The sequence below is a fragment of the Simochromis diagramma genome, unplaced genomic scaffold (assembly GCF_900408965.1).
Source record: "Simochromis diagramma unplaced genomic scaffold, fSimDia1.1 OVJJ01000822.1, whole genome shotgun sequence".
Taxonomy (NCBI): domain Eukaryota; kingdom Metazoa; phylum Chordata; class Actinopteri; order Cichliformes; family Cichlidae; genus Simochromis; species Simochromis diagramma.
In genome coordinates, this window is record NW_024387520.1 from 5,338,220 (window position 1) to 5,365,566 (window position 27,347).

General features: G+C 40.1%; 1 protein-coding gene across 1 annotated transcript in view; it reads left to right on the forward strand.

The window, feature by feature from the left end:
* Window positions 1-1,178: 1,178 nt before the first annotated feature.
* Window positions 1,179-27,347, forward strand: part of LOC120726270 (phosphatidylethanolamine-binding protein 4) — a 53,921-nt gene continuing 27,752 nt past the window's right edge. The window contains exons 1-4 of the mRNA XM_040019722.1: window positions 1,179-1,226; window positions 1,372-1,469; window positions 3,130-3,256; window positions 25,198-25,296. Coding sequence (XP_039875656.1) covers window positions 25,219-25,296 — 78 coding nt within the window. The 5' untranslated portion in view covers window positions 1,179-1,226; window positions 1,372-1,469; window positions 3,130-3,256; window positions 25,198-25,218. The remainder of the gene's footprint in view (window positions 1,227-1,371; window positions 1,470-3,129; window positions 3,257-25,197; window positions 25,297-27,347) is intronic.

Consider the following 27,347-nt stretch of genomic DNA (forward strand, 5'->3'; position numbering starts at 1 on the left):
CTGTTTTTATTGTTTGGGAGCTATAAATATGAAATTCTGTAGCATGTGTTCTTGAAAACGTGTAAATAATATTTACTAAATAAACAAAGAGCAACACGTGGAGTCCGGTATGGTGGAGTCTGTTTATTTGGTCGTGTTACGTGAAATTTGTGCAGCCTCATCACACGTCAGAAGGACCGAGCCCTTCGCAGAGGCGGCAGCAGCAGCTGAAGCAGAAGGAGGAACCTGCAGCCAAACAAGCCCCAGCCGACAACTTTTGAGACATGGTAATGTTTATGACACATGTATGCTACTATTCTTAATGCTAGTTTAGATGCCTGCTGCCTGTGTGTAGTTTTATTTCAGGTTAGCTGTCGACTTGCGCAGACACTCCGACGCTCAGTAATACACTGCATAAATATAAACATGCTAAAATAAGTAAAGGCTAAACTTGCTAGTGTTAGTACATTAAAAGACATGGGGACTCGCTTTTAGTACAGCCTTGAGTTTACCAGTAGAAAACAAAATATAACGGAAAGCAATGACGTGAAACGGAGATGGGAGCCATTAAAAGTTAAATATAGCATCTAATGCATTAGCAATTCTTGCGGTGTAGCGCGCGACCGGCTCGGTTTAAGGACACACGTGACATAAATTAAAAATTTGTGATTGGACAATGACGTTGCCTACAGCCGTGAGGACCCAATTCCGCCTGTGCTTTTTATGCAAACCACGTTATTTTTCTCTTGATGTGCAAACATGCGTAGTGATATGCTGCTGATGTGTCATCTAGTTGAACAGGTGTAGGTGAGTTTAGATTAAGCTCTGATTGGCTGAGTGTGGCAGCAGGTGACCTAATTGTAACCAAACCTGATCAAGCACAAAGGACCAGGGGAGGGCGGAGGCATACTAGCTTTGCTAATCAGCTGACTTTTAAGTAAGCAAAGGGGAAAAAGTTCAACTGTCCAGGCTAACTGCAGGTGATTGATTTGTGCTTTTGTGTGTCTTTTATGAAGATACTTCTTTATGATTGGAGTTTCTGTTCACACTTAAGCATCAATGTATCAATATGTGTCTACATAACATTAAAAACTACAAAATCACTTACAGCTGTGGCTCTCCAAAGACATTTATCTCCATCAATGTCTGGCAAACATGACGCTCATCATTGATTTGCTTTTGCTTTTGTGGAGCCACACTGCATTGATGAACAAGCAGAGCAAATAGAGACTCTTCTACATCTGCCAGTATGCACAATCGTTTTTTGACCTGGACCTGGACTGCCACTCTGTAATTCAATGTTTCTGAGAGCCTGTTGCTGCAGAATAACACTGTTTGACTCAGAATATTTCCTAAATGATAGATGCCTGGCTAATCGCTGTTGTTCTGCAGGCCATACTGGCTCCTATTTTTGGGCTCATCCTTTTGGGGCTGTTCCACACGGAAGCAAAACAACACACCCTCAGCTCTCAGGATGCTTCTTTCTGTCAGTAAGTCACCAATGAGAGCTGTGATCATAGTGTGTTTGCAATGATACAGTTGTGTTCATATATTTAAAATTTCTTTGAACTGTTCTTTTTCCAGGGTGGAACGGTTGTGCAGCTTAGAGTTATAATATGACAAGAATTAGGTGCACTAGTGTGAGTTTATTTTGGATTTTCTCCAATCCACACAGGGTCAAAAGTATGCATGCACAGTCTTTTCATAAGTGGTGCTGAAGATGCTGCAGTGTCTTTTAACTTGACAAGTCCAAGGCCTATTAAGTTCTTGGTAGTGATCATGGTTGACTACAAGTGGTAGTTTGTCTCTCACTGTGAAAAGGATTTGTTTGACAGCATTGGATCGACCAGTACTCAGAAAAATGGGAAAGTCTGAGGAGCTCTGAGAAGGAGAATTGTAGATTTGCACAAGCTGGGAAGGGCTACTTTAGAGCAATTTCTAAACAACTGCATATTCCAAATTCAAAGAACTGTACTTAAGTACAAGTTATTCAGATGTGTCACCACTTTGCCGTGGTCTGAAACAGGCGCCTTGAGGCGACTATTGTTGTGATATGGCGCCATATAAATAAAATTGAACTTTGAATTGAATTTTAACTGGAAGAAGACCCAACCTGTCACTCTCACATGAGAAGAAATTGAACAACCCAGGAACCACCAAGGCTCAAGCCTGCCATAAACTGGAAACTGATTGAAGCAAGTTTTACATGAGGGGGGTGCCAAACAAGTAAAAGGCCCCTTCTTCAAAGTCACATAAACAAGCCAAATGACTGCTAGAGAAAAGGTTTATGGTCAAACAAGGATTGAGCTGTTTCGCCAGAATGACAGGAGGCGTGTTTGGTGGACTGAAAGTGAGGCTTTCAAGCCTAAGACCCATGTACCAGCTGTCAGACATGGTGGTGGTAGCATCATGCTCTGGGGCTGTTTGGCTACCAGTGGTACATTGCACAAAGTAGATGAAATAATGAAGAAGGTGGATTACCTCTAAAATCTTCCAACAGCGAGACAGTTGAAATCTGGACACAATTGGGTTTTCCAATAGGACAATCATCCCAAATATACATCAAACTGAATATGGAGTGGCTAAAGCAGGCTAACCTTAACCCAAAGACATCACCTCAACCTGATTGAAAATTGGTTAACTATGCTTAAAAGCCCAGCCTATGCCCGAACACCAATCAGTTTAAATGAATTCTACCTATTCTGCTAAGAAAAGTGTTAAAATATCCAGGCAGAGTTATTCCAAAGTGTCTGCTACAGGTGCATCTTGCAAAGTGACATTGAAACGAATATTAGTGGGGTAGCATGTATATACTTGTGACCCTTTGTGGATTTGAGAAAATCCAAAATAAATTCAAACTTGTGCACCGATTCTTGTTTTGTAAAGTCATTAAAGATGAAAGCTGTGCAATCATTCTTACCTGGAAAAAGAACCGTTGAAAAAAATCATTAAACCCCCCAAATTACCATGACATCTATGCCCACAATGAATGGAGGTAAACATGTCACCACAGCTGTATGCAGGCTATATACACTTTGTTAAACTACCTGTGTTTATCTCACGATGTGCATCTGTTCACTTCATCCTTAATACAACATAATACAAAACTGTATAGAATTAGTTTAATTTTAATATGTCTCTTCAATAAAGTGGTGGACTAGAGGTGATCTACCCAGAGCTGGACATTTATCAATGCCTCATAATCCCAAAGAGCCTCAGAGAGAAAGTCAGCCAAGTTTGGAAAGCCCCACACGTTTACTTCTCTACTGCACAGAAGGTAAGACCTCATTTAAGGAATGTCAGAGCAATGAAATACCCCCTTCTAATCCTGCATTTGTGTCCACAGAATAATTATTCCACTCCTGAGGGTTGTTAAATATGAGCATTTTGTCTTATTAGTTAAAGTATTCTGCAGGGAAAATGGTCAGAATTATTCTAGCAGTTATAGTTTGGGGGCAAAGTTAAACATATTTTGTCTCTGTGAAGACAGCGTTAAGTGGGAAATATGCACATGCTTGTTTCCAACACTAGGGGGCAGGAATGAATAAAAAAAGGTTTCATGTGTACCTAAGTGGGACAGCTCTAGCGTTACATTTATAAGAGGCATAATTTAAATAACAGCTTTCTAAATCATAAGTTAAAATAAAGTGGTTTTTTTTTATATATGTATCACAGAACACTTTAACTTTTGAGTATCCCTGTCCTCTTCTGTTACCACAGCTGCACTCGGCATTGTTTCATTGCAGCAGCCTCTGTCACCAGAGGGGGGTGCAATTACCCCACACTTGTAAGTCTCTCAAGGAACAATTGTCTCAAACAAAGGTTATGTTGTATCTGCACTTATAGTTTGTACTATCAAATTGTAAAGTTGGTAATATTGCTTGGTGTCCTCATTTCTGGTCTTTCAATGACTAAATGTAAAAAAGAAAAAAAATACATAACTCATAAGCAACACACAATAAATCACCACCCTCAGTTAGGTGTTAGTGGCAGTTATTAAAATGAGCTGCAACAGACAGCAAACAAAGATGTGAATGCTTCTCAGTAATGAATCTCTGACATGATATCTTTCACGAGTTAATAAAGTTTAAGATGAAAACAGTTTTAACTCAAGTTTAAAACACACTAAACACAAGATGAGAAAGATGGATTGTGAATTGTGATTTTTATCAGTACAGCTGAGAAGGATCCAGCCTAAATCACAAGTATTTAATTGAAGCTACAGCTTTAAATTTCTTGTTAGCCTTAATATTTTGGATAAGTTTCATTTGAATATGAATAAGATGATGTTTACTACTTGTAAGAAGAAAATGACATTAATAATCCATGCCTAAATACAATTTATATATAATAGACTGAAGCAAGAATGGAAAATGAGGTGACAGTGCACCTAGCTGAGGATGCTTTATTGTTCTCTCCAAATCCTTACATTCAGATGATCTGTGTAGTGTATATTCTCTATGCGATTACTTATCAGTGGATCATTTTCTGTGTAGTTGTGAGCAGCAGATTGAAAGAGACATGCGACCCATTCCACAGAAAGAGCACTGAAAAATCCTACATCTGTAAATTGAAAACTTAAATTGAAAGCCACCTCGATTTAGGAGCTAGTTTATGAATTTCAGAGCTAAGCAGTCTAGCTTGAACATGATCTATTGCCCTTCTCTTGCCCAAACTCCATTTGATCTATGGTCGTATTATCTGTAATGCTGTCTTACATGATTCTCTTTTATTGCTAGAATCAGTGTCAGACAGCAAAACAGATTACATGTTAGATTAAATCAATACAAACTTTATTTGCTCGGCTTTGAAATTCTCAATTCTCCATTTCTCCTGACACTTATGTAAACACACGCTATTGAAGGCTGAGATTGTCGCCCGTGGTTCTGCGGTTGGTCTGCTGGTCCACCACGCTTTCTGTCACCGTGCCATGCTGCCAGCGCTGCTGCTATTCTCTGCCACACAGCCCTTGTACCCGGTAGCAAGAATACAGAATAGTGGCCGCTGAAATCCACCCACTGTAACACCCACTTCATTACTGGGACGGGATGCATGCCTGCTGAGTAATTGTAATAGAACACAATGGGCAGTAGTCCCATAAACCTCAATCTAAATATGTGCTCATGACCAAAAACAAAAGCAAAGGATCACAAAAACTGCGGATTTCTGTGTCCAAACTTCAGCGCTACTGTTCGCCACTTTGAACTTATGTGTTATGAAAACCTGGCGTGTGTACTAATGGAGTGTTTTTAGAAATCCTGCTTACACTCTGCATCTTCAGAAGCATCTACCGTGTGAAGTGAGTGGGATACGCATTGGTTCATGCGACTGAACTGAAAACACAGCCGGATTACCCACAGTCTCTTGAGTAAAGGTAAAATGCTAATCAGTGTAGGACAAATGGAGACATTTTAGAAAGAGCTTGGAGTACAGATTGCTGAAGGCCCCATGTTTGACATGAACGTAGTTTCATAAATATTTTAACCTCTGAACCTGTTGGTGGTCTAAAACACTCCTCTGTGACTGTAAATTCTTTGGAACACATATTTAGATTGCTTATTGCTACAATGAGTAGTAATAAGCAATTGGTCATTATAGTTTGGCTTTTCTCGACTGTACTCCAGTTGTAATATACAAAATACACAGTGCAGTCACCTTATGATTGGGATCAATTAGGAAAGAAGGTCATTACTTTACACTTATAACCTAATTCATTCCTCAAATTTAGCACATATTCCACATACGTGATTATATTGACATCTTTATTATCTCGGAGAGATATTAGGAAAGCTGTTTTCACCCTTGAAAGTTGCCTGTATAAAGAGCATTTGAAGAAATAATTGGAACCTGTTACTTTTAGTATCAAGATAAACATGAGTTGGAATCAGTCAATTATATTTATGTACTGTGGGTCATGCATCAGAGGTCTGTGAGTCAGCTCACTGTATGCACTGTATAACACGTTTTAAAGTAACATTGTGCTACCGTTGCTAAATATCAATGTGTATGCACTTTACCAGGTGGTCATTATGAAGAATTCAAGTTTATGCTTTAAAAAGTTTCCTAACCAAATTTCAGAAAAAGAAAATTCAAGTCGTCCTATTTCAAATCTAAACTGTTGTTGTTTCAGTCGATATTAATATCTGCTGCAAATGCCAAAATGCTTTTAGGAAGTTTTGATTCGCAGAAAGCAATAGTGAGTTCATCATGTAGATAAATGCTCTTTGGAGAACCAGCAAACTTGCCTGAGGACAGAAAACCTTTGAAATAGAGCTGTGCTTACAGGAAAGAGTAAAGCAAGAGTGAAAATGAAAGCATTTATTATATGAAAAGGATTTAAAACTGTGCATATTTTGCTGTGTTGCAGGTCACCCAGGCGTGCATTTTGGCACAACAAGAGAGCCTTTAAGTGAATTCTGTCCTGGTTTATTTCAGGCTTTATTGACCATTTGTAACAAGGCAGATTGGATTTATTGTAGTCGTTTTGTTTTTAATTATGGAAAGTTTAAAAAAATGTTTTTACATTTATACATGTCCTTACACATGTTTTAAAAAAGCAGGTAAGAAGCCTTTCCCATGGGTCTTAATTCAGCCCTCGGATAAACTTCTGGTCTTCTGTTTTTACTTCCAGTGAAGTACCAAAGCTTTATACGTGCACATGTCTACACCTATATCACTGGCTGCTATTAATTCAACTAACTAATGTAAGATCTAAAGGCACTAAGGAATAAGTGACATACAAAGCCTGCTCGCACTCATGTTACACAGTTTGACTATTTTGTTTTAATCTGAAGGACATGTTTGTCTTGTGTTTTTTTTAATGAACCAATTAATTCAATTATTTATTTTAGATGTTCTTTTGTGCATCCGTAAGCCTTGTCATGCTTGTTATTACTGACGCTAATGTGTGGTACGTTTTATTTAAACGTTTTTATTTATTTATTTTTTACTCTTTATTTCGATGGTCATCTTTCGTTGATGTAGTTTGTGTAAACAACACAGGCCACAGGACTGCTATCTTTACCACATAGTTACTCCAAAATTGGAGACAGTTTTGGAGTTGTTTTTCTTTTCTTTTTTTTTTTTTTTAGTAAGGACCATAGCCACAGGGCACATTCTTAGACATGGGGGATTTCAAAGCCTTGTTTTTGGGTAGACATTTCTTGCATCTGGTGGATGGAATGAGGGTTTAAACCATTACTGCGATTAGAGCTGCCTCACTATGATCTCTTGAGCTTGCTTACTGCTGCTAATAGCTGTTTCCTCTCTATTTCCCTCTATCTTTTTTCTTTTTCGCTTTCTCTCTTTCCGTGAATGATTTTTATGCTTTGCTAAAACATGTGGGGGCGTTGAGAGAGGATTTAAATGCAACGATCCCCCTCCTCTTTTTTTGGTGAATCTCAGTGTTCTTTTCTGCAAGCCTCTGATGACGACAGGGCAGCTTTAAGCCTGGCAGTGCCCACGGCAGGCTGCCGTCTCAGCGCTGCCCACTCTCCTCTGTGTTGGCATGCTGGAGAAAGCGAGGGTGGGGTTCCTCTCTAACAGACCCTGTCATTCCTAGGAAAGCCTACATGTCCACCCATGCAGGATTCCTGATAGGTCTTCATGTTGGGGATGTGATAGCGGCGAGATAAGGGTTTTTATTTTCCGTAGGTGATGGCCTTGATTCAGCAGAGAATCTAGAAGATGCACATCTAGCTGAACCAACATGGCACTTCCTGCACTTTTTATATGAAGTTGAGGGTCAGTTAGTGAAACATGTACCATCTAATTGCATATTCATTGTCATCGGGTGGGTGTTTTTGGCTCTGCTGGATTAAAATCAGCCTGTTTGGCTGGGATTCAGGGAGTTTATTTCCTTAACTAATGTTCCCCTTTGTCATCATAACACCCCGTTAAGCTGACCCGTATCCCGCTCCATTCAGACACAGCCCATTACTACACAACATGTATGATTCACACAAGCTTCTAAAGAGGGGAAGAATTCCAACCTTGTGCTACTAGGAGTACTGGATTGATGATGCATATTTATTGCGATGAAGCGAGGCAATAAACCTCCTCCTCGCACAGAAGAAAAATAATTTGCACCTCACGGAGCATGTGTGTGGCATGTGGACCGCTACAGGTGAAAACAGGGGTAGTTATACAGGAAGCCGCGAGGTTTAAGGTTTGCCCTCATTTGGCAAGTCTGAAGAACAAAGAACAGTTTATTTGAAATTATATGTAGACTGTACCTGACACCTGTATATCTCATTTTTACTTATTTTTATTTTTCATTTCTACCACCTTTTCCTTTGTTTTTCCATCCACTGTAATGATAGTATATTCGTTTTTTTTAACTACTCTTTGTACCCTGTTGTTGCAGTAGCGTGGCATTCCTTCACCTTACGTTTGCTCTAAGAGCGTAGGCAGCAGTACTTGTATATAGTGGCTGTGAGTAAAATATGATTTCAATTACCATGAAAATGTATTGTGTTATCAATGGGAGGATAAGAACAGATTAAAGAAGCTCTGGTATGCTCTTACCACTGACAATGGTCAGGCTTATAAGCAGGCAAGCTGAATTTGAGAAAATGATTCACGGTTTGACCAAAGCCCTAAAATCTAAAGCCAGCTCAACCTACCAACATACATTTAAGAGGAACTTTTCTTTTATATTGATTGGACTTTTTTTTTATTTGTTTGTTTTTAAAGGTCAATTTTTTTCTTGGCAGGAGAAATAAAGGCTGTCGTTCATTTTTAAAAACCTAACAACTGAAGACAATGGGCGACAGTTGTGAAATTCGTTAATTAGATTCAAACTTGCCTCAGCGCAAAGGTAATAGCGACGACTTAGCGAAGCAGCAGGTCTTTAATAAAAATACCACCTGAACCTGTGCTGCCTGATTATTATTCAATATTCACACAGAAACTCTCTCTCGCTCTCTCGTCGGTTCATATACATTGACTGCAAGATCTGTTCAGAGATTCATAATCTGCATGGGAAGTGTGTCTGCTGTGGATACTTAGACAAACATACAAGATTAAATTTCTATTTATATGAGCCACAGAAACCTAACATTTGCCAGAGAATCACTGTAAGATCTGCAGACGACTCGGTTGTGCTTTGACACAGTGAGAAACTTGCACATTTTCCTTAATGTGTTCTGTCCAGCTGGGGGGGGGGAGCGGAGGTAGAATAAACTACAAACTTTCCTTTGGATACTTAGTCGTAGAATATCGCGTCTTAAATATAAAAAGGGTGACTAGAGACTTGAAACTTTCCAGACAGATTTACTGAGGTGCCTATGTGTGAAACTGAGGTAATTGACTCCCCCCCCCTTTTCTTGGACAGCTTCTTTTGTTTTACGACTAAGTAATCGCAAAGTTATAAGTGATCAAGTGAAGTTTACTTAAGACCCAGAAGCTTGGCTTAGTGGCATTTTGCCCAAAATGTTTTGTGCTTCTCATTTGTGGTCCGGCACAGGGGTTTAGTTACAGTTGTGTCCCAATCCTCTGATTCACCTTCTTTAAGAACAGCTTCGGGGCTGCTCATAATGCTTAACTCTCCATAATGCCATCCCCTTCATCTCCCCAGTGGTCTTATTGTCTTAAACTCGAGATGGGGAGAAAGAGTGTAAGAAGAAAAAAAAACAGGTTAATACATGTTTGGCTCAGGCAAAGTATCTTTTCAAAGACAGACTCTATTTAAGTTTTTTGGAGAATGTTCTTCTAGTGTTTCTCGTTTCTCCCAACTTGTTTAGTTACACTTTCCTTTTTTTTCACTGCTTTTTGAGGTAAGTTAGGTTGCGTTTGACATTAGAAGGCTGCTCGCTGTCGTTGCAGTCAGGTCCATTGGCGCGTCGATTGATCTGAGGGAATGATAAAAACTGTCTTCCATGTCAATTTCCTTACCCTGTAGTTTGGAAGCAGAGAAAATGTTATGCAAATGATTTGTTAATCCCTTTACATTATTTGTTCCATTTCTCCCTTTCATTTTCACACTCAGTGTTTCTAACACAGCGAGCTGACAGGCGGACACCCTCAGACTGCTAATTCTTAAGATAGCAAAGAAAGTCAGTCATCCGTCCCACATTTAGTATGCACTCGCTTCAATTAATCAATGTGACTTTAATGATTTACCTGAAAACCGATCCTGAAAAGGCCTTCAGCTGCCTACATTTTAAAGAACTTGAACTTTAACCTTTGTTTTTTCGGTTTTGTTGTGCATTTCTTTTTTTACATGCTATCAGCAGATTAACAGTCTCAAGGAAAACATTGACCTGCGCAATTAAAGCTATAAAATCAGCATAAGCAAGATAAGACGGCTGAGCCTAAGCCGAGAGAGCACATGAAACTGTGACCAGTGTTTTTTGTTTTTTTTCCTCTCCCCCCCTTTCCTAGTTTTGTTGTCCCAAAGGTTGGTGTTAAAAATAATAAGAAAGAGGTGGGATGGTCTTAGATTCAAGAAGCTTAAAATGCAAAATCTCAAATAAGCCCAATTTTTTCCACCCAATGGCGTTGCGTTTTGGTGGGTTTGTGTTGATCGTCTCAACTGACTCACATGCCGCCCCTCCCCAAATAAAAACACTAGAGATTTACGTGGCTTTTCAAAAAATGTATCTAGACATTTATCCAGCTTAATCTTCTTAACATATTAAAGTGATTTGCTTTACCCTGAAGTGGCTGAAGCTGCAAGCTCACCGCCCCTCATGGCACTAAGACCTCAGAAGCATTGTGGACACCTTCCGCTCCTCATAAAGAGGGAGGTGGGCAGAAGTCGACCTGCTTCTCATCTGTGGAGCTGTGGCTGTCCCCGCTGTGCGTCCATTTTACTTTTATTTTTTTGTTCTGTTATTAGTCCAACTGTTGCACTCAGTCAGTGTTCTTAGGCACATGGCTCTGCCAGCACTGCCCACACTGTGGTGTGGAGGTTTGGAGCTCTCAGCTTTTGAGCTGAACTGAAAGAGCTCTCTCACAGAGTAGGTGTTGGCAGGATGCTTTGTTTCTTTCTGTGAATGTCATAAGAGGTATGGATAATGAGAAAACCGAAGCGTAGTGATGGCATGATATATCTGGGTGCCAAGTTTATGCCTGACTGCAGATTTGGGCATTTTCAGATAGATGATGTGCTTAACCTTTTCTTCAGACGCGACACAAATCTGAGAATCAGTTGTGACAGTTAAAATGTGTTTTTTCCTTAAAACACCACTTAACAAGCCGGCCAACTAAAAGGTCTTGGTCAAACTTGAGTATTGCTAATGTCCTTACTTGGCATAATGCTCTATGGATGTGCCTGAGGGCATTAGTGTTGCCAGATCTCATCAGGAGAGCTAAGAGTTTACACTTGGAGATATTCATTGTAACTGAAGTCTTTGACCATCCATTGTCATCGTGGTATTTAGCTTAATGTGTGTCAAAGTTAAATGTGACATTGTGGTCAACATTTTTTTTAAAGATGTGGTTAAATTCAGACAGGACCAGATGGGTTTGAATAGGTTTTTTTTCCTTTAATGAATGAAATCATCATTTAAAAATGGCATTTTGTATTCACACGGGTTATCTTTGACCAATATTAAAATTTGTTTGATGATCTGAAACATTAAGTATGACTAATATGCAAAAACCAAGAAATCAGGAAGGGGCTTATACTTTCTCACGGTAATTGTACTATTTTTGAAGTGGGGCATTAGGAATGCAATTCAGTTGAATTTTATTTATATAGCACCAAATCACAACAACAGTCACCTCAAGGTGCTTTATATATAAGGCAAAAACCATACAATAATACAGAAAGAAAACCCCAATAATAGGATGAGCCCTTATGAGCAAGCACTTGGTGACAGCGGGAAGGAAAAACTCCCTTTTAACGGGAAGAAAACCTCCGGGAAGAAACCTCCAGCAGAGGGAGAGCCCTCTGCCGCAACTGGGTGAGGGGAAGGGAAAAAATGAACGAATAAATGCGAAGCTTTGACCACAAAACCTTTAAGTGTTACTGTTGAGGGAATATTAAAGTTCTCCTTTATGGTGCAGTGTAGCTGACCTGATACCACATATCTGCATACAGGGTAAAAAAACAGTTCACTCATGGCCTATGTGTGTGTGTGTGTGTGATGACACATAAAAAAAGGTGTTGTTTGTCACACATACATGGCACGAAGTATTTTGTAACAAGAGCACTCAGAGAGCACAACTCCCTCCAAAGGGCGTGACCTTAACCATGACCCGATTGTCACCTAAATTAAATCAGCTCAAGCTGTTATTGGTGTCTACCATCTCACAAAATGTAAACATGGCATCTTGAAAACTGGACTGCTTGACTGCTGACAAACAGACAGACAAACTGTGTTATTTGGGTTATTTGGACATCACATAAATCAATGTGGCAAATACTTTCTCCTGAGAAACAGAATCTTGACTAGTTTGGGTAGATTAGCTTGAAAAATGACTCAAAGAACTAGGGCTGTGCGATATGACCAAAATCTCATATCCTGATATAAGAATTCTATCGTCCGATAACGATATAAATCACAAAAATGTAACATTTTTGTAAATTCTGTGAATCTCGGGCAGCTCGACTTGCGGGAAGTGTTTCCAGCTACGCGTCATGTAGCTGTTTCATGTAGTGTTTTAACCGATGTATGAAACTACACATTTTTAGACATAAGTTGTAAAGGCCGCTGTTTTCTTTGTGAGTATTTATTACATGGCGTGCTGCGGGGAAAAGCCTGTTCTAACGTTTGAGTCTAAAGTTTATTTTTTAGCACCTGGCGGCTCTTTTTTACTTCTCATCCGTAAATAATCTGCTCTTTCACGTGATTCAGTTTATTTTGAAAAGTCTCAACAGGATCTTGAGCTTTATTGTGAAAGGTTTATGTGGAACATAAACAAGCGGACACGCGATGGTTTTACCGTCGTTGTTGGTAACACAATGCATAAAAACAGGCGCTTGTCCCTCCTAAGAGAAAGAGAGAACTTTAAGAAATTAATATAGCCACTACAGTGACCATCAAAACGATGAAAAAATATTGCCGTTGTGACACCACGAAACAAACAATAGCGTAAAATGAAACGATAGACCGTCATCTGATATATATCGTTACCGTATATCAAACAGCCCTACAAATAACTTATTTATGAGACTAGTTGCCGACTTATTTGTGATAATGACACATCAGTTATGAGCAGTGTTGGGACTAACGTGTTATTAAGTAAGGCATTACAGTAACTACGTTATTATTGTGGTAAGCACGGTAACTAGTTATTATGCCAAAATCAGGAACGCGTTACTCGTTACTGGGATTTAGATAGCCACCACACGAAGTAACGAATAACGAGCCTATCGCGGAGCTTCCACAGATTCAATAACATTAGCAAGTGGTGGAGGCCAGCAGGTGGATGAGGGAAAGGGGAGGCAGGAGGAGAGACCCGAAGCGGCCGCCCGTCTGAGTGTCAGGTGAACTGAACTTCAGGTAAGAAGTTATAACCTGCAGTCTATCTGGGTCAGATATGAACCAAGTTTAGTTGGAGTTTATTTTCGTTGTGCTGACTTTTTCGTACTGCGTGCTAGCTAGCATGACGGGGTTTCTATACAGCTGGGTGGTGCTATGTTACTGATGTTGAACTTTATTTTGTTCATACCGTTAATTATTAGAGTTGCCAATCGTTCCCTAAAAGACAGAATCGTCTTGTATTCAGAGAAATTATTACACGTTTTGTATTGAGGTGAAAAGGAACATTTTGTCCCGGACTTCAGCTACAATGAAAAAGACACAAAGCTGGAGTTACTCTGTGTTTACGCTGCACAGCTGCCTCTTCTTCTCTCATCCTCTCACCCTCCCTCTCCTATTGCTACTTTAATCATGAAACTGATCAATGATCAGCTGATCGGCTTTTCTCTCTTGTTTATTTATCGTCCACTTTGCGCCAGAAAGAGGAAACCACCGGATGTCGCGTTAAACAACAGCAGCACGTTTGATCAGCTGTTGTTAGAATTTATTTAATATTAATTTCTAGTATCAACTGATGTTTGCTGGAGCCACAGCTGTAAAGCTGCTGGTCATGATGTCGGTTTGTATATCTGGTGAGAGGGAAACATGAAGATGAAACCAGGAGATGTCCTTACTGAATCATCAGAGCTGAACAGGTGATGGAGAAACAGGTTTACCTTTTAGGTGACATGAATGAGTTGAAGGGAAGTTATCAACTGTTTCTGAGAGACAAATAACACCAGGATCCTTTTCTACGTAGCTGACAGCTGGTAACTGTGCAGGGGCGGGTCTAGCAAAGTGTTGCCAGGGGGCCAGGTAGGGCATTAACAGGGAAAGGGGGCACAAAGAAATACTTTTATTCTCATTTCAAATGTCTAGCTTTTAATAAATAATTATCTGAGTCTTACAACAAATGATTGATAGATTGATACATATATACCATCAAGACAGTATACATCACTGTCACAACAGTGTTTGTTTTCATTCAAAGGCTTTATGATTTTTCCTATAATGGTGGGCCGGTCTCTAGTCAAAATGCCCGGGACGATTTTTTTGTCCCAGTCCAGCTCTGTATGCAGCTCATCTTCAGTCTGGTGTTACCTACATCTTCCTATTCAGAAGGCAGAATTTCTGAGTTCTGAGTACAATCGAAAGCACCACGACTGCAGTTTTTGTGTTGGATGTAAAAAGCGCACATGACGCTGTGACGTAGGCTAGAATCATGGCGGCGGTCAACGACGGTCCAGGCGTGGGATTTCTCTCATGGAAATATGCACATTATTTTTTCCTTTGGTAGGTGGCACAGTGCACTTGTGGCAAGTAAGCAAGCTAGAAGACTGGCACTCTTGCTGGGTATCCAGTTAGCAACACATTAACAAGAGAAGTCTGAGTAAAACCAAAGTTACTTTCCCTAGTAACTAGTTACTTTGAAAGTAACGAGTAACTTGAAGTAACTGAGTTACTTTTGATGGAAGTAACTAGTAATGTAACTAAGTTACTAATTTAAAGTAACTTACCCAACACTGGTTATGAGTATAGTAACTGTTATAACTCTAATCTCTTAAATTGTATGCATTTATGTAGAGATTTGATTGCAGAGCACAATTCCAGATCATATACAACACGGCATGAAAAGAGCGTAATAGTGTTCTTATGTCGATGAATAATGGATCATTTACAATGAAACTAATGATCTAGATTGTAATAAAACACTGACGACTCATTATAAATGTTTTCTTTTCCCAAAAGAAGAAGAACTCTGAAATGTGTTGTTACATTTAACATGCAGATATAGGTTTCAGGAAATGCATTTGCTGCTTATGAAACAATATAATTTTTATGTAGGTTCCTGACAGATATTACTGGACAGGAAAGACACAACACAGTGATCATTGAGACTCTCACAGAGAACATGCTGTATGTTCCTGTCCTAATGACTTGACTGTGTTCCCGTGAATGTGTGCACTTATTAGGATTGTGGCTCGTGGAATGGAATGTATTGTTTTGGTTTATCTCTTTTCATATTCAAACAGCTACTTGACCTCTTGTACTTGGACTAAATGTCTGACAGGTGTTAAAATCATGCGCTGAGGGTATCCAGATAAATGTTGTTGAATGTAGCAAAGCTCCACTTCAAACAAACTATGAGTGGTAGCTTCTTTTCATAGCACGCAGAATAGAAGAAATTGATTGGAACTGGGAGGCTTAGGACTGGATTTTCCTCAACCATAATATTTTTTTTTTTTAACAACTGCAGCTTAAATTTAGATATTTTTTTTCCTGGCTTTGTTTTTTTTTTTATATTTCTTTGTCCAAATCCTATCGAGTGGTGCTTCAGGTTTTTCCTTGAGTAAAAAGTTGATATTGTTGTGAGGAGGGAGAAAGGACTTTTTTCATGTGTGCAGGAATGTAGATTTCTTCCCCCCGTGAAATCCTAATTGTGCCTTGGAGGGCTGGTAGGGTATCTCTGCTCAGCTCAGCTCAACAGGATTTGTGTCTGTGTATGTTAGAGTATGTCTCTTAGCTTGAATACGGATATAACCCTTTCATTGCACAAGCTGCTGATTTTTCATATTTGCCGATAGGCTGATCCTGTGTATCCGTAGCTTTTTTTGTGGAAGACATTGAAAGTTTTTGTTTGGGAAGCTTCCATATTTAATTTTTCTTTCCACTTTAAATATTTGATATTTGTTAAGAATTAATGCAGATAACGTGCGGACCTCTTTTTCTGGCCCAGCGGTTTCTTTCGAAACTCCCGAGAGCAGGTTCGGTCAATAGTGCATGGTCAGATGGATGACACATCGCAGGTCAAAACCATATCTGTCCCTGCACGAGTTATTGCTGTGCATTTATCTATGCAAATCCAGGATAAGATCCTATCTGCCTGCAGCGACATATCCCCCTGGATTTTGTCTATGTGAGCTAGGCAGGTTATGGTTGACAGTTAAAAAGGAATTGCAGGAACATATATGCGGAGATTATTGCTGTAGTCATTAATTGTTGCTTGAAAGGGGATTAGGATTACCAGTCCTATAGAACACTCTAACACCTGTCCTTCCTCACATCTAACAATGTTACTTCAGTTTTCCTTATTTCACTATCAGTTCAAGTTGGCAAAATAAAAAAGGCTGATTTATTCAAATGAATCATCAACGCTGGAAATGATTCAATATGTGCCACATTCAGATGGGTGATATATTATTCCCTTGGGGAGAGGCAAAGATGGAGCTGTGGAGCTGTTTTATTTGTGCTGTCTTTATCAGTGTGTCAGGCAGAGAGGCTGAGCTTGTTCTCTATGAATGGACGAGCCCTTGAACCATAAACCTGTACCTCCTCTGATAACAGTTTTTGCATTGTGATGTAAGTGCCATTCTCTGTGATGTCCTCTCTGACAGCACTAAATATATCAGCACGCACAAAATGATCTGTCAGACGAATTATTTTATTTCAACCAGTTCTCCAAAACTAAGGATTTTCTGTGCTGGGTACGCAGGATGTGTGTGTGTGTGTGTTTTTGAAGACTACATTGTGCATTTTCTTAAGGATTCAAAGCAAAGCACAGCATTGTGGTTGCATTTCACCAAGCTTTTGCTGTTCTGTGGTTTTAACGCTTTTGCCTGTAGGTGAACATTTTTACTGTACTTTACTGTCTTCCATACTTCGTGCTGAATATCATTCGGTGCTATTTCTGCCGCTGACTGCTCTGACGTCTGAAATCACCATATCTTCTAAGGTGATATGAGTGCTCCCTGAATTACTCAGAGCCCATGATGACATGGACCTGATTGTCAGACGGGTGGGCTGGTGACACTGGAACACAGACGGTGCTTGTCTGTTTGAAATATTCAGTTTCAAGCTTCCAAGCCCTGGGCAGTCCTCTCTCCCAGTCTCCCAACACCCAGCTTCGCCCACTGAAACAAGACTCTTCCATACTGGAAAATCCGGCCCTGTCAACTGGCAGTCTGGACTAGGTTCAGCCCACACGCCAAGCACCCCACCACCACCACCACCACCACTTCCACCCCTTAATAGGCACAAGAGTTTGCCACCCCATGTAGATGCCTTTTGGTCGCCATCCATGAATGGCGTCAATAGCATCTTCCTACACAACAGTGACTGAACGGAGGGCACAAGAAAATGTGGGAATAATTTACACTTTCTCACTGTACTACCATCAGAAACCATAATTAATCATGATAGAAAAAATGTGGAAGCCATCTTGGCTGGTGAAACATGCAGTGCCTGTGAACAGCCCTGACACCTTTAACAGCTCCGATGGCCAAATAGGAATGGGGTGTCAGAGTGCTTACAACTAGTCTCCCTTCAAGGCAGCATGTTTCCCAACATCTTCAGACTCTTGTCTGCTGCATGATGGTTCATCATGAAGTGTAACCGTTGTAACCCTTACAATTTATTTTACCACCACGATGCGCAATTAATAGCCTGTCTTGAGAACTGTGGCGTTAGATGACGGGAGACCAAAACAATTGTTCTGTTAAAACAAAAACAGTAATGTTAATTATTTTTTTCCCCTCATCTCCTCCCAAACATTAAAATAAATAAAATGTGCCTACCAGGATAAACTTGATTGTTAAAATAAAGATTAAATAAGAGCTTTAATTGTTTATAGAATTGAAATCTCACATCATGTGTGCAAACCTGCTGTTTTTGGGTTGCGTTTACACTATTAGCAAATCCAAAATAGATCTGCATTGTTTTACTTTTCATCCACCAATTACCTTAAAGTGCTTGATTTAGATTTCCAAATCCAGGAGAAATAATTACCGTGTGCTCACCTTTAACTTTCTCAGGCAGCACTTGCTGGTAAAATAGATCTGACTCTCAGCGTGCGACATGCTTGACAGATTAATTACGGATATGAGTCCAGTGAGGTAATTTGCCCCGTTTGACTGCGCTGTGTTCTTGGCAGCCAAACTACATGACAGAAATATTTCCCTCTTGCCTCATTTAGCACTAGTTGGATCTCATGCTCGCATCCAAGCACCTGGCCCCATGTTTCTTCAGAATACCTGTTAGTGGTTGTTGCTGTGTCTGAGCATGTGCATTTGCAGAAATGCTTTCATGACAGTGAGTAGGTGTATGTGTGTAAAACCACCAGTAGAAAGTGTTGAAAGCCTCAGCTAGCAAGATCGCATCCAGGGTGACTAATAAGCTTAACATGAGCACGGCTGTGTTCGCAAGCATGGTGCGGTGAAAGAAGTCTTCAGTGTTGAGAGAAATGCAGAAATGGTTCCCTAGGCTGCTACTAATTCCTTCACCCCCTCAAGCTTCAATCAGACTGTGAACTATCTTACTGTTAGCTATGGCTTCATAGTAGTTACAAAGTTCACACCAGAAGTGCAAGGCTTTATAAACAAAGTTCAGGCTAGGCTGAATTTAAAAATTTCCAGAGTTTATCCAAGAGCTGCTCATTTGTGGTTTTGGAGGCTGAAATAATGCACATTGTTCAGGACTCTTGAATAACACACACTGTAGTAACATTTATTAGGTGGACTATAGGCTATGAATGTAATTGCATTGTCTCGTATTGCCTTGCGCCATGTGCTAATTAGATTCAAATATACCATATTAGCATATTTTTATGCTCAAACAGAAAACGTGATTATGCAATTATGTAAACTTGTGTTTCATATTCCGCTCAGTCCCCTTGAACTGCAACCTCCTCATAGCTCGCTCACTCATCTGTTTAGCTACTTAGCGGGCATCTAGTAGCTATGTTGTCTTTAGGCCTAGAATCTGCGTTTGTAGCCACATGTGACTTTGCTTTGACCATGTGGCTCCTCGAAGTGTGGATTTATAAGCCACTTCACACTCCATTCCTGTGTGGGAGGAGGCTGAGTTAAAAATAGGAAGGTTTGGAGGTAGTGAGCAGCCCGCACTGTGTGAGGCGTTTAAGAACACACAGAGAACTATTGGTGTTCTCTTTGCATTCTTTATTTGTGCCAATAAACCATGTGAGTGGTAAACTATTACCAGTATCAGAGTTTATAATAGTGTCAGGACTCAGGTTACTTCTAAATGGCAAAGCATTGACTTTATGTGTTGCTGACGTTGTCTACCTAAGATATCTGGTAGTTAAAGTTACTAACTTAAGACTTATTTAAACCCCACGTTCATGTGTGGGTTCATAATGTGAGCATTTACAGTGAGGCAAAAAAGAAACATTAAATTAAAGTGTAGCATGCTGAGACAATATTTTAGTTCTGTTCATACCCCTGTAAGGTATTTAGCCACAACCTTAAAATTTGCCTAACCTTAAACCAAGAACTTTCTGTGTCTAAACATGCAAAGGTCTTGTTTTTTTTAGGTTATGTTTAGATGTAATCTAAAAAGAACCTTGTGGGTTTTATGACCTCATGTAGAGATATAAAGCTGTATTTTAGGAAGTGGTTTTCTGTCTGTCTAGTTTCATCATGCTCTGGATTCTACGATCGAGACATTAGTGGAGGAGCCAAGGATTTTTTAAATATCTTAAAGTGTAAATAATATCTTATAGTGCAAATGTTTTATAAAAAAAAAACATGACCTGCGTCATGTTTCCATATAGTAAATATGTACTAAAGGTTATTAGAGCAAAATGACCAAATGTTTTTTAAATAGAAACTCTGACTTTAAAGGTCAGTTTCAAGTGTGAGTCAGAGAATTTATACTATTTATAACTGTTTGTAATAGTTTAAGGAGAAGATTCAAAGCACATGCAAAAAGCTAAGTGATGAACTTTGTTTGTGTTATAGTTATGTTTTTGTTTTTTTAACAACACTGTTTCTGTTATAATGTCAACACGTCTGATGTTGGTCACCTTAAAACCAGACCCAGTTCTGATTCTGAAAGTGGCATTTCACAACTTCTTCTCTGCTTTAATAAATCAGAAAAAGAGGTGAAGTGTTGATTTGACATGTTCATTATAGATAGGGCTGGATCAAGTGACCCTAAACCTTCCCTTAGTTACGCTGCAGACTTGCAATAGGGCTGGTGCACTGAGTATTTCTTCTTCACTCACCGTGTGTTTACACAACACTATGTATTTAATCAATAGTTCTTATTAAGCTCTGGCTCTCTTCTAAAGTGTGTCTTTTGTCCTGTCTTCCTCCCTCGGCCACCACCAGTCTGGGCAGATGGCTTCCCCTCCTTGAGCCTATTTCTGGTGAAGGTTTCTTCCTGGTAAAAAGGAGTTTTTCTTTCCCGCTGTCGCCAAGTGCTTGCTCATAGGGGGTCATCTGATTGTTGGGGTTTTTATTGGAGGTTTGTTCCTTTATAATATAAAGTACCTTAAGGGGACTGTTGTGATTTGGATTTAATTGGATGGATGAATGAAGAATCTTTTAAAGACTCAGACAGCTACAAACAGTTGCTGCAGTGGACACTTTTCATTTTTCTAACTTCGCTCCTCTCCGTGTCTGGCTGAAGTACCAAACCACGTATCACACACTTTGGACACTGCCTGGCAACAGGTACTCTTTGCAGGTAGACGGGCACATAGCTTCCTATGGTCTGGTACGGAGCTGCCATTGGAGAACCATGTTCAGCCCAGAGCTGGCAGACAGATATTTTTGGCCACATAAGGAAATATATTGTCTGTATTTTAAAAAACAAACAAAAAAACACCCATTGGGATACTACATTACCCATAATTCAGCTCAACAACCTCATTCCCTTAAGTGAACTGTAAAAGTGGTCCTAGAGTCTCTGTAGACATGACAAGACCGTTTAATCGCTGCAAAAAGAGATATCGTTTGATGTTCTTTGTCTCTCACCCAATTCCTGTGGTGCAGATTACCAGCGTGCTCTCTATGGCTGACTATGAAGAGGGTTTTAAAACGCTGCTAGCAGTGAGGAAAATGAGGTTCCCAAGCTTCTGCCGATGAGCATTGGGGGATGGGCTGCTATTAATGACGATGAGGGGCCTCCTTACCTGTAAGGTCAGCGACCTCTAGGTGAATGCTGCAGCACTCCTTTTCCATCTAATCTTTGGCTGTATGTCCCACATATTTCTGGTAAGGATCCAATTACTTCTGCCTGGCTGACCTCTGACCTCTTCGTCACCAGTATGAACCTCATCTTCTGACCCCAACAGTCTTACCACTGTTAACCTTCCCCATCATTCACCCGTCTGTCCCTCTCCCTGCTATCATGATTCTATAAGGAGACCTTATCTCAGTGTCCCTAATGTAAAAGTCCACTCAACTTTTCTCTGTGACTTCACTTGATATGGTTTTATACACAGTAAGTAAAATGCCATTAATCTTGTTTGGTTGTACAAAGAACAGAACAGCTGATTAGGTGGAGACTCATTTTCTCTGCCCTCTGATAAATTTACTTCTGCAGTCGTGTTCTACAGTTCCTGTTTTTCTGTATTTACAGAATGATCTTTGAACCTCGTTATAAGCTGCAGTCGATGGTTGTTAAGCCATCGCCGTCTCTTAATCACAACACAGATACCTGTTAATTACCAAATGAGTTCAAGTGTTTTTGCTGCTTAAACAAGGATTTGGGATCGATGCATTGCTTTGCTCGGGGTCGAGCAGTGAGCACTGTTGACCATTTAATGAAACGTTACAGGTTCTGTGCGCAGAGGCTGAAGGAAACGAAGAGCTGGGAGGATAAAGCGAAGGATGTATTAATAGGCAGCTGCACGGACGACACAGTTTGGGATTGGGTCAGGGATAAAGCATGAACTTGTAAACTCACAGAGGGGCCTCTCCTTCCTCCCTCCCTCTCGCTAACTTACTCTCGCCCTCCGTGGTGTCATCAGTTAGCAGAACTGGGCTCGATAGCCCAGACAGGCTCTACGAGAGCAGCGATTACCCATCCTTTCTGATTCTCATCCCCAGCAGAGTTCACTCAAAGGTAATACAGTATGCATCCAGAGAGACACCAGATTTTCTCTGCCTTTGTTCTTTGACGTCTCCTGCTTTGCAAATACTATTTCCATTCGATGCTATTGGCATACATGTAATTTAACAAATATCACCTGTACACTCCTATTACATAAAATCACAAAGAGGTATAGAATTTGTATATTATTCAGCACCCCCCCCTTTCCTTTCTGCAACTGACCAGTAGCCATTAACGAGGTGCCCAGTTGACTTCAGGGTCCGTTGCACCCCCCTGGCATCCAAGGTGTGGTCTCAATGGGCCGTTTTGCTGCGATCACAGCAGGCAGTGGGAGGTTAATCCCAAGAGAATGCAAGCTCAATCTTTTCCCGCCTCCAGCTTGCACCCGGGGCCCTCACATCTCCACTTGTATAATGGCCTGACGGAGCTCTGTGGTCTGTGGCCAACACCTCTTCAGATTTCACTTCTGCTTTCTTTAGCTCTGAGAATATTGTGACATTTTTCAAGGCCTGCACCCATTACAAAGAATAACCGAGTGGGTTGCTGACCTCTCACCTTTGTGCAAAGTCTAATTATAAGTATAAGCTAAGTATATGGAAGAAACTGAATACTTAAACACTATGTAAATTTTTGTGTTGTCCAAAATATAGAAAATGAACCGTCACCAGTCATAGATATCATAAGCAGCAGAAGTGAATTTTAAATTATCAGCATGGCTCAGATATCACTAATAATTAATACTAATGAGAAACTCTAGCATGTTTTTAAAAATGTGTGCCTCCCAGTGTACAGCTATGACAATTAGCCCTCCGTTAAAACATGTTTTGATATACGTTTAGTTTGTTCGAGCACCGCTAAATAATTTCAGATGGCAGAATATGCATCTGTTTTTCCCCGGAGTCTTTCGCACATATCTGCGCGTAATTAATGTGGATTTTGACAGATGGAGAAAAAAAAATGTCCTCGTAATAGAGAAGGGTACATGCCACAATGTGTGAAGTGCAAGCATGGAGGGAGCTTCTTGTATTATTTGCTGCCCATGCCAGCTGGACCCGACAGATTCTTACAGGTAGAAATTCGAGCAAGAAATATATGCAGGAATCATTTAAATTCAGTGCCCACCATAAATAGGCGGTGTTTTTGTTGTTACGGTTGGAAATTAATGTGAAATGTTCTCAGTGTTGTTCTAAATTTGGCATTCAGAAGACTAAACCTGTCCCGTTCGGTGTCTTTCCATCCATGGTAACCTTCGTGAAATATCCAATGAAGTGCAATTTCTTTCAATGGTAATTGTGACTGGAGGTCATTTTTAATTTAAATGCTTAAAATTCCCCCCCTTTTAGTCATTGTGTGCACGCGTGTGTGTCTACGTGCACGCGTGTGTGTGGTGTGTGCATCTGTTGTTAGAAACCATGTTATTTCTGAATGCATCAGGGTCTGACTTAAATATTAGTGTAACTACATTATCACAGTTTCTTTGCCTGGTAGCAAATATGTACAAATGAGGATTACAACTCTTGAGAAGGCAACAGGTCATGGTTGGTAAGCTGCCCGGGGGGGTCACTGATATAGAGTCACTTTTGACAGGCTGTGGAGGAGGCTCTATTGTTGCTGGTGTGTCTGGATGTTACCTGCAGGCACTATCACTGAGACTACAGTATTATCCTATTATTAGGCTTAGTTGTTTACGCTTATTACTGCTTGTCAGGTAGGCAGAGAATCCTTCTGAAAATGAGCATCTGCAGAAAAAATACACGACTACTTCTTTATCTCATTCAAGTACATCGGCTTAGGATAATTTTCACAGGCCTGCACGAATGTATTGATAGGACACAACAAACAGAAATGTAAGATTTATGTTTACATGAAAAATGTTTTCCTGCACCGACTTTCCCAACAGTGTTATTTGGCAGCCGACGTGAGAATGTAAGAAACGATGCATCTGTTCTCTGTGTATTAAAGCTGATAGCATTATGGTATTGCCTCTGTAGGAAGCACGATATACAGTAAGGGGGACAGCGAGGATTGAAACAGCCTTGATTAATGTCTCTGTTTGTAGAGGAAGTGAACAAAATAAAAAAAGCCCATCATATGGTCTGGCAGATTTTGGGCACTGGACCAGGGATGACAAATGTGCTCTCGCAATAATTCAATCTGCTCTCATAATTCTCTAACTTTTAGGGACAGACAGAATGAAGATTTTCCGGCAATTAAGCCGCCAAGTCAACGTCCAATAACTGTGATCAAGTGTTAGTTAAGATGCTTTTTCTCTCACTTTATCCATTGACAGATTGAGGGGTATAAAGATACTTGGTAAGTGGCAGAAAGTTACTGTGAATATGTTAACGAGAGGATTTGGTATCGGATCCAAAACGTTGTCATTTTGTTGATGTCACAGTAATGATATGAAGTTTTAAGAATAACTGTGAAGGAACAGAGCTCACTTGTTGGAAGAATAAGTTTGTGATTAGCACAGCTACTGTATTCCAATGTGTATCATTGCCTTTTTAGGACAGCTTTCTTCATACTTTGAGCACTTTAACCTTGGCAGCTGAATTAAGACTGTTAACACAGAAGAAAACCCACCCTTCTGGCTTTGTTTGCTGTCTGCATACATTTTATAAATAGAATAAGAATTCACACAGCATTAAATAGGGTAACGTAAAGCTTAGAAAGTAAAGTGTGTGTTTTTGAGTATCTAAACCAACTCCAGTTGTCAAGCCTTGGGCGACGTAATGTGCAAACGGCACATGGCTGTTTAGAAAGCAGAAGGGATCAGGTACTGCTGTTGCTCAAAGTGCCTCTAGGCCAATCACAGTGTGCGTGGCACTGCGGTAAACACTTTGTCTGTGTTAAATAAATCAATAACATATGAATCTCCTTTTGTTTGCAGAAAAAGACGTACGTCTTGGTGATGGTCGATCCTGATGCTCCAAACCGCAGCAAGCCAACATCTGCTTACTGGAGGCACTGGTTGGTCGTGGACATACAGGTACGCTAAGACTGAAAAACTGCGCCGCTTTAAGGAAAAACAAGACTTGTGTTTTGGTGATGGTGACACAGGCCGTGTTTGTTATTGGATTAGAAACTCATGGGGTACAAATTTATGATGTAGCGCGTGGCTGTTTAAAAAAAAATTTCTTGAAAATTGTGCATTTTCATAATCTCGGGGTCTCACTTGGCATGTGTAGTGTTTACATCTGCACTGGGGCCGATCGTAAGGCTGAAAAATTATGAATGGTTTTTAAGCCTAACTTGGTTCAAAAAAAGGATGCCAAGTTTGAAAAATGTTAATTTTTCATATCATGTATCTTGTGCAATAAATGCCTGTGACAAAAGTGTGGGAGTAAGTCTTTCTAAATGGCTGTGAAAGTTTGCAAGGCCCTGTCAGCAGCAATTTCCCTCTGCTGCAGAGAGCCTGGGATGTGTCAATGCAGGCGTGTGAGACCGAGATTGAGGAGAGCAGCATGCGAGGCGCACACTCTTTTCTCCCATAGAGCTCCAGTCCCTCAGCTCCCCCTTCAGTGGAGAGATCTTGGCAGAATGTCCTCCCTTCATCTGTTCCCCCAGGCAGAGCAGCTCCCCCAATGATCCACACTTCTCCATATTTTACACCCCCGAAATGGGCACAGCTCCGATCCCCTTATTTCTCTTCATATTTCACTCCTTTTTATCCGTTCGTTTGTGTGTTTTCACATTCTTGCATTCTAACGCCAAATGCATGTTGAGTTGTTGATTGCCTCAAATATTTAGAGGTTTGCCGACATTTTATAATCCCCCGGTAACCGGGAGATCAACTCGGTAGATTAAGACTAGTGGTCTAAGAAACAAGCACACAAAGACGCTTCAGCGATGTATCACTGCTGCCATTTCGTTTTTATAAGGCGTGGTCATACACGAAGTAAACGGCACATTGATTTAAAGATCCAAATGTGATGTATTTGGGATGTATATTCTGGAAAACCTGCAGTAGACGTAGACTGTGCGTCCTGTGATTGAGCTCATTGGTGAGAGTTGGTTTATTTAACCACACTTTGGCTTACTGTAAGGAATCTATGAATATTTACCTCACATTTCTCACATACATCAATGATATAAAAAAAGGGAGTGATTTGCACTTTGTAAAATTTTATTACTCATCACCTTTGCTTCTTATTTTTAAGCCAATAAAGTCTGCCTGGCTGCACGACTAGCTGTGAATAAACAAATGTCTTTCAAGTGCTCAGACAGAGCACATTTTCTCTAGCAATTCAATTTCCTGTCACTTGTGTGGGTGTTGACCTGCGTTGCCCATGTAGGGATTGGCCAATGTGATGGGATGTTTTTCTGATTGTGACTGGTGGTTGGTCAGAAGGGTTAATGAGCCTTTTGAGTGATGCCAACTGTAGTGGGAGGTGTTTAATTGACCAGGGTGCCTAGGTGACATCATAAAATCTCAGTTTTGTTTGAAGTGCCGATGTGAATGTATTGGATTTTGATTTGGTTCAGCGGTTTTGACAGCAATGTCGGTCAATTTTTGAATGAATGCATAAGTATATGTAATTCAGAAAGAAAAGACTAGAGTCACAGTCAAATATGATTGAGGATTTTTTTTTTTAATTTATTCTCTGCATTATTGTTTCATGTGAATTTAAAATAAAAAGTTCTGTGTGCTAATATTTGACATTCACTAGTTATTTGTAACAATGTGTTTGATGGTAGATTACTCTGAAAGGAAAGTTTCTTTAGCTGAAGTCAGGGGTCATGCTTTCAAATGTCAAAGGGATCAGTGTTTTGATCCTCACTCGTCAGATGGTGTGAGTTGCAGCAGCCATAGTCTTTTCATATATATTCATTAGCACAAGGTCATGCAATCTTGCCCTAGATGAGGATGTTTCCATAATTAGTGTGGAGTTTTTTTGTTTTGTTTTTGTTTTTTATCCATATCCGGAGTTATGAAGAAAAACATTTCTTTAATTTAACTGAGAATAAAGTGAGGTCAGGCTGGACTGAGCAGCAAGGCGCTACAGATTTACACCGATATCTCCACCAAAGTCTCATTAG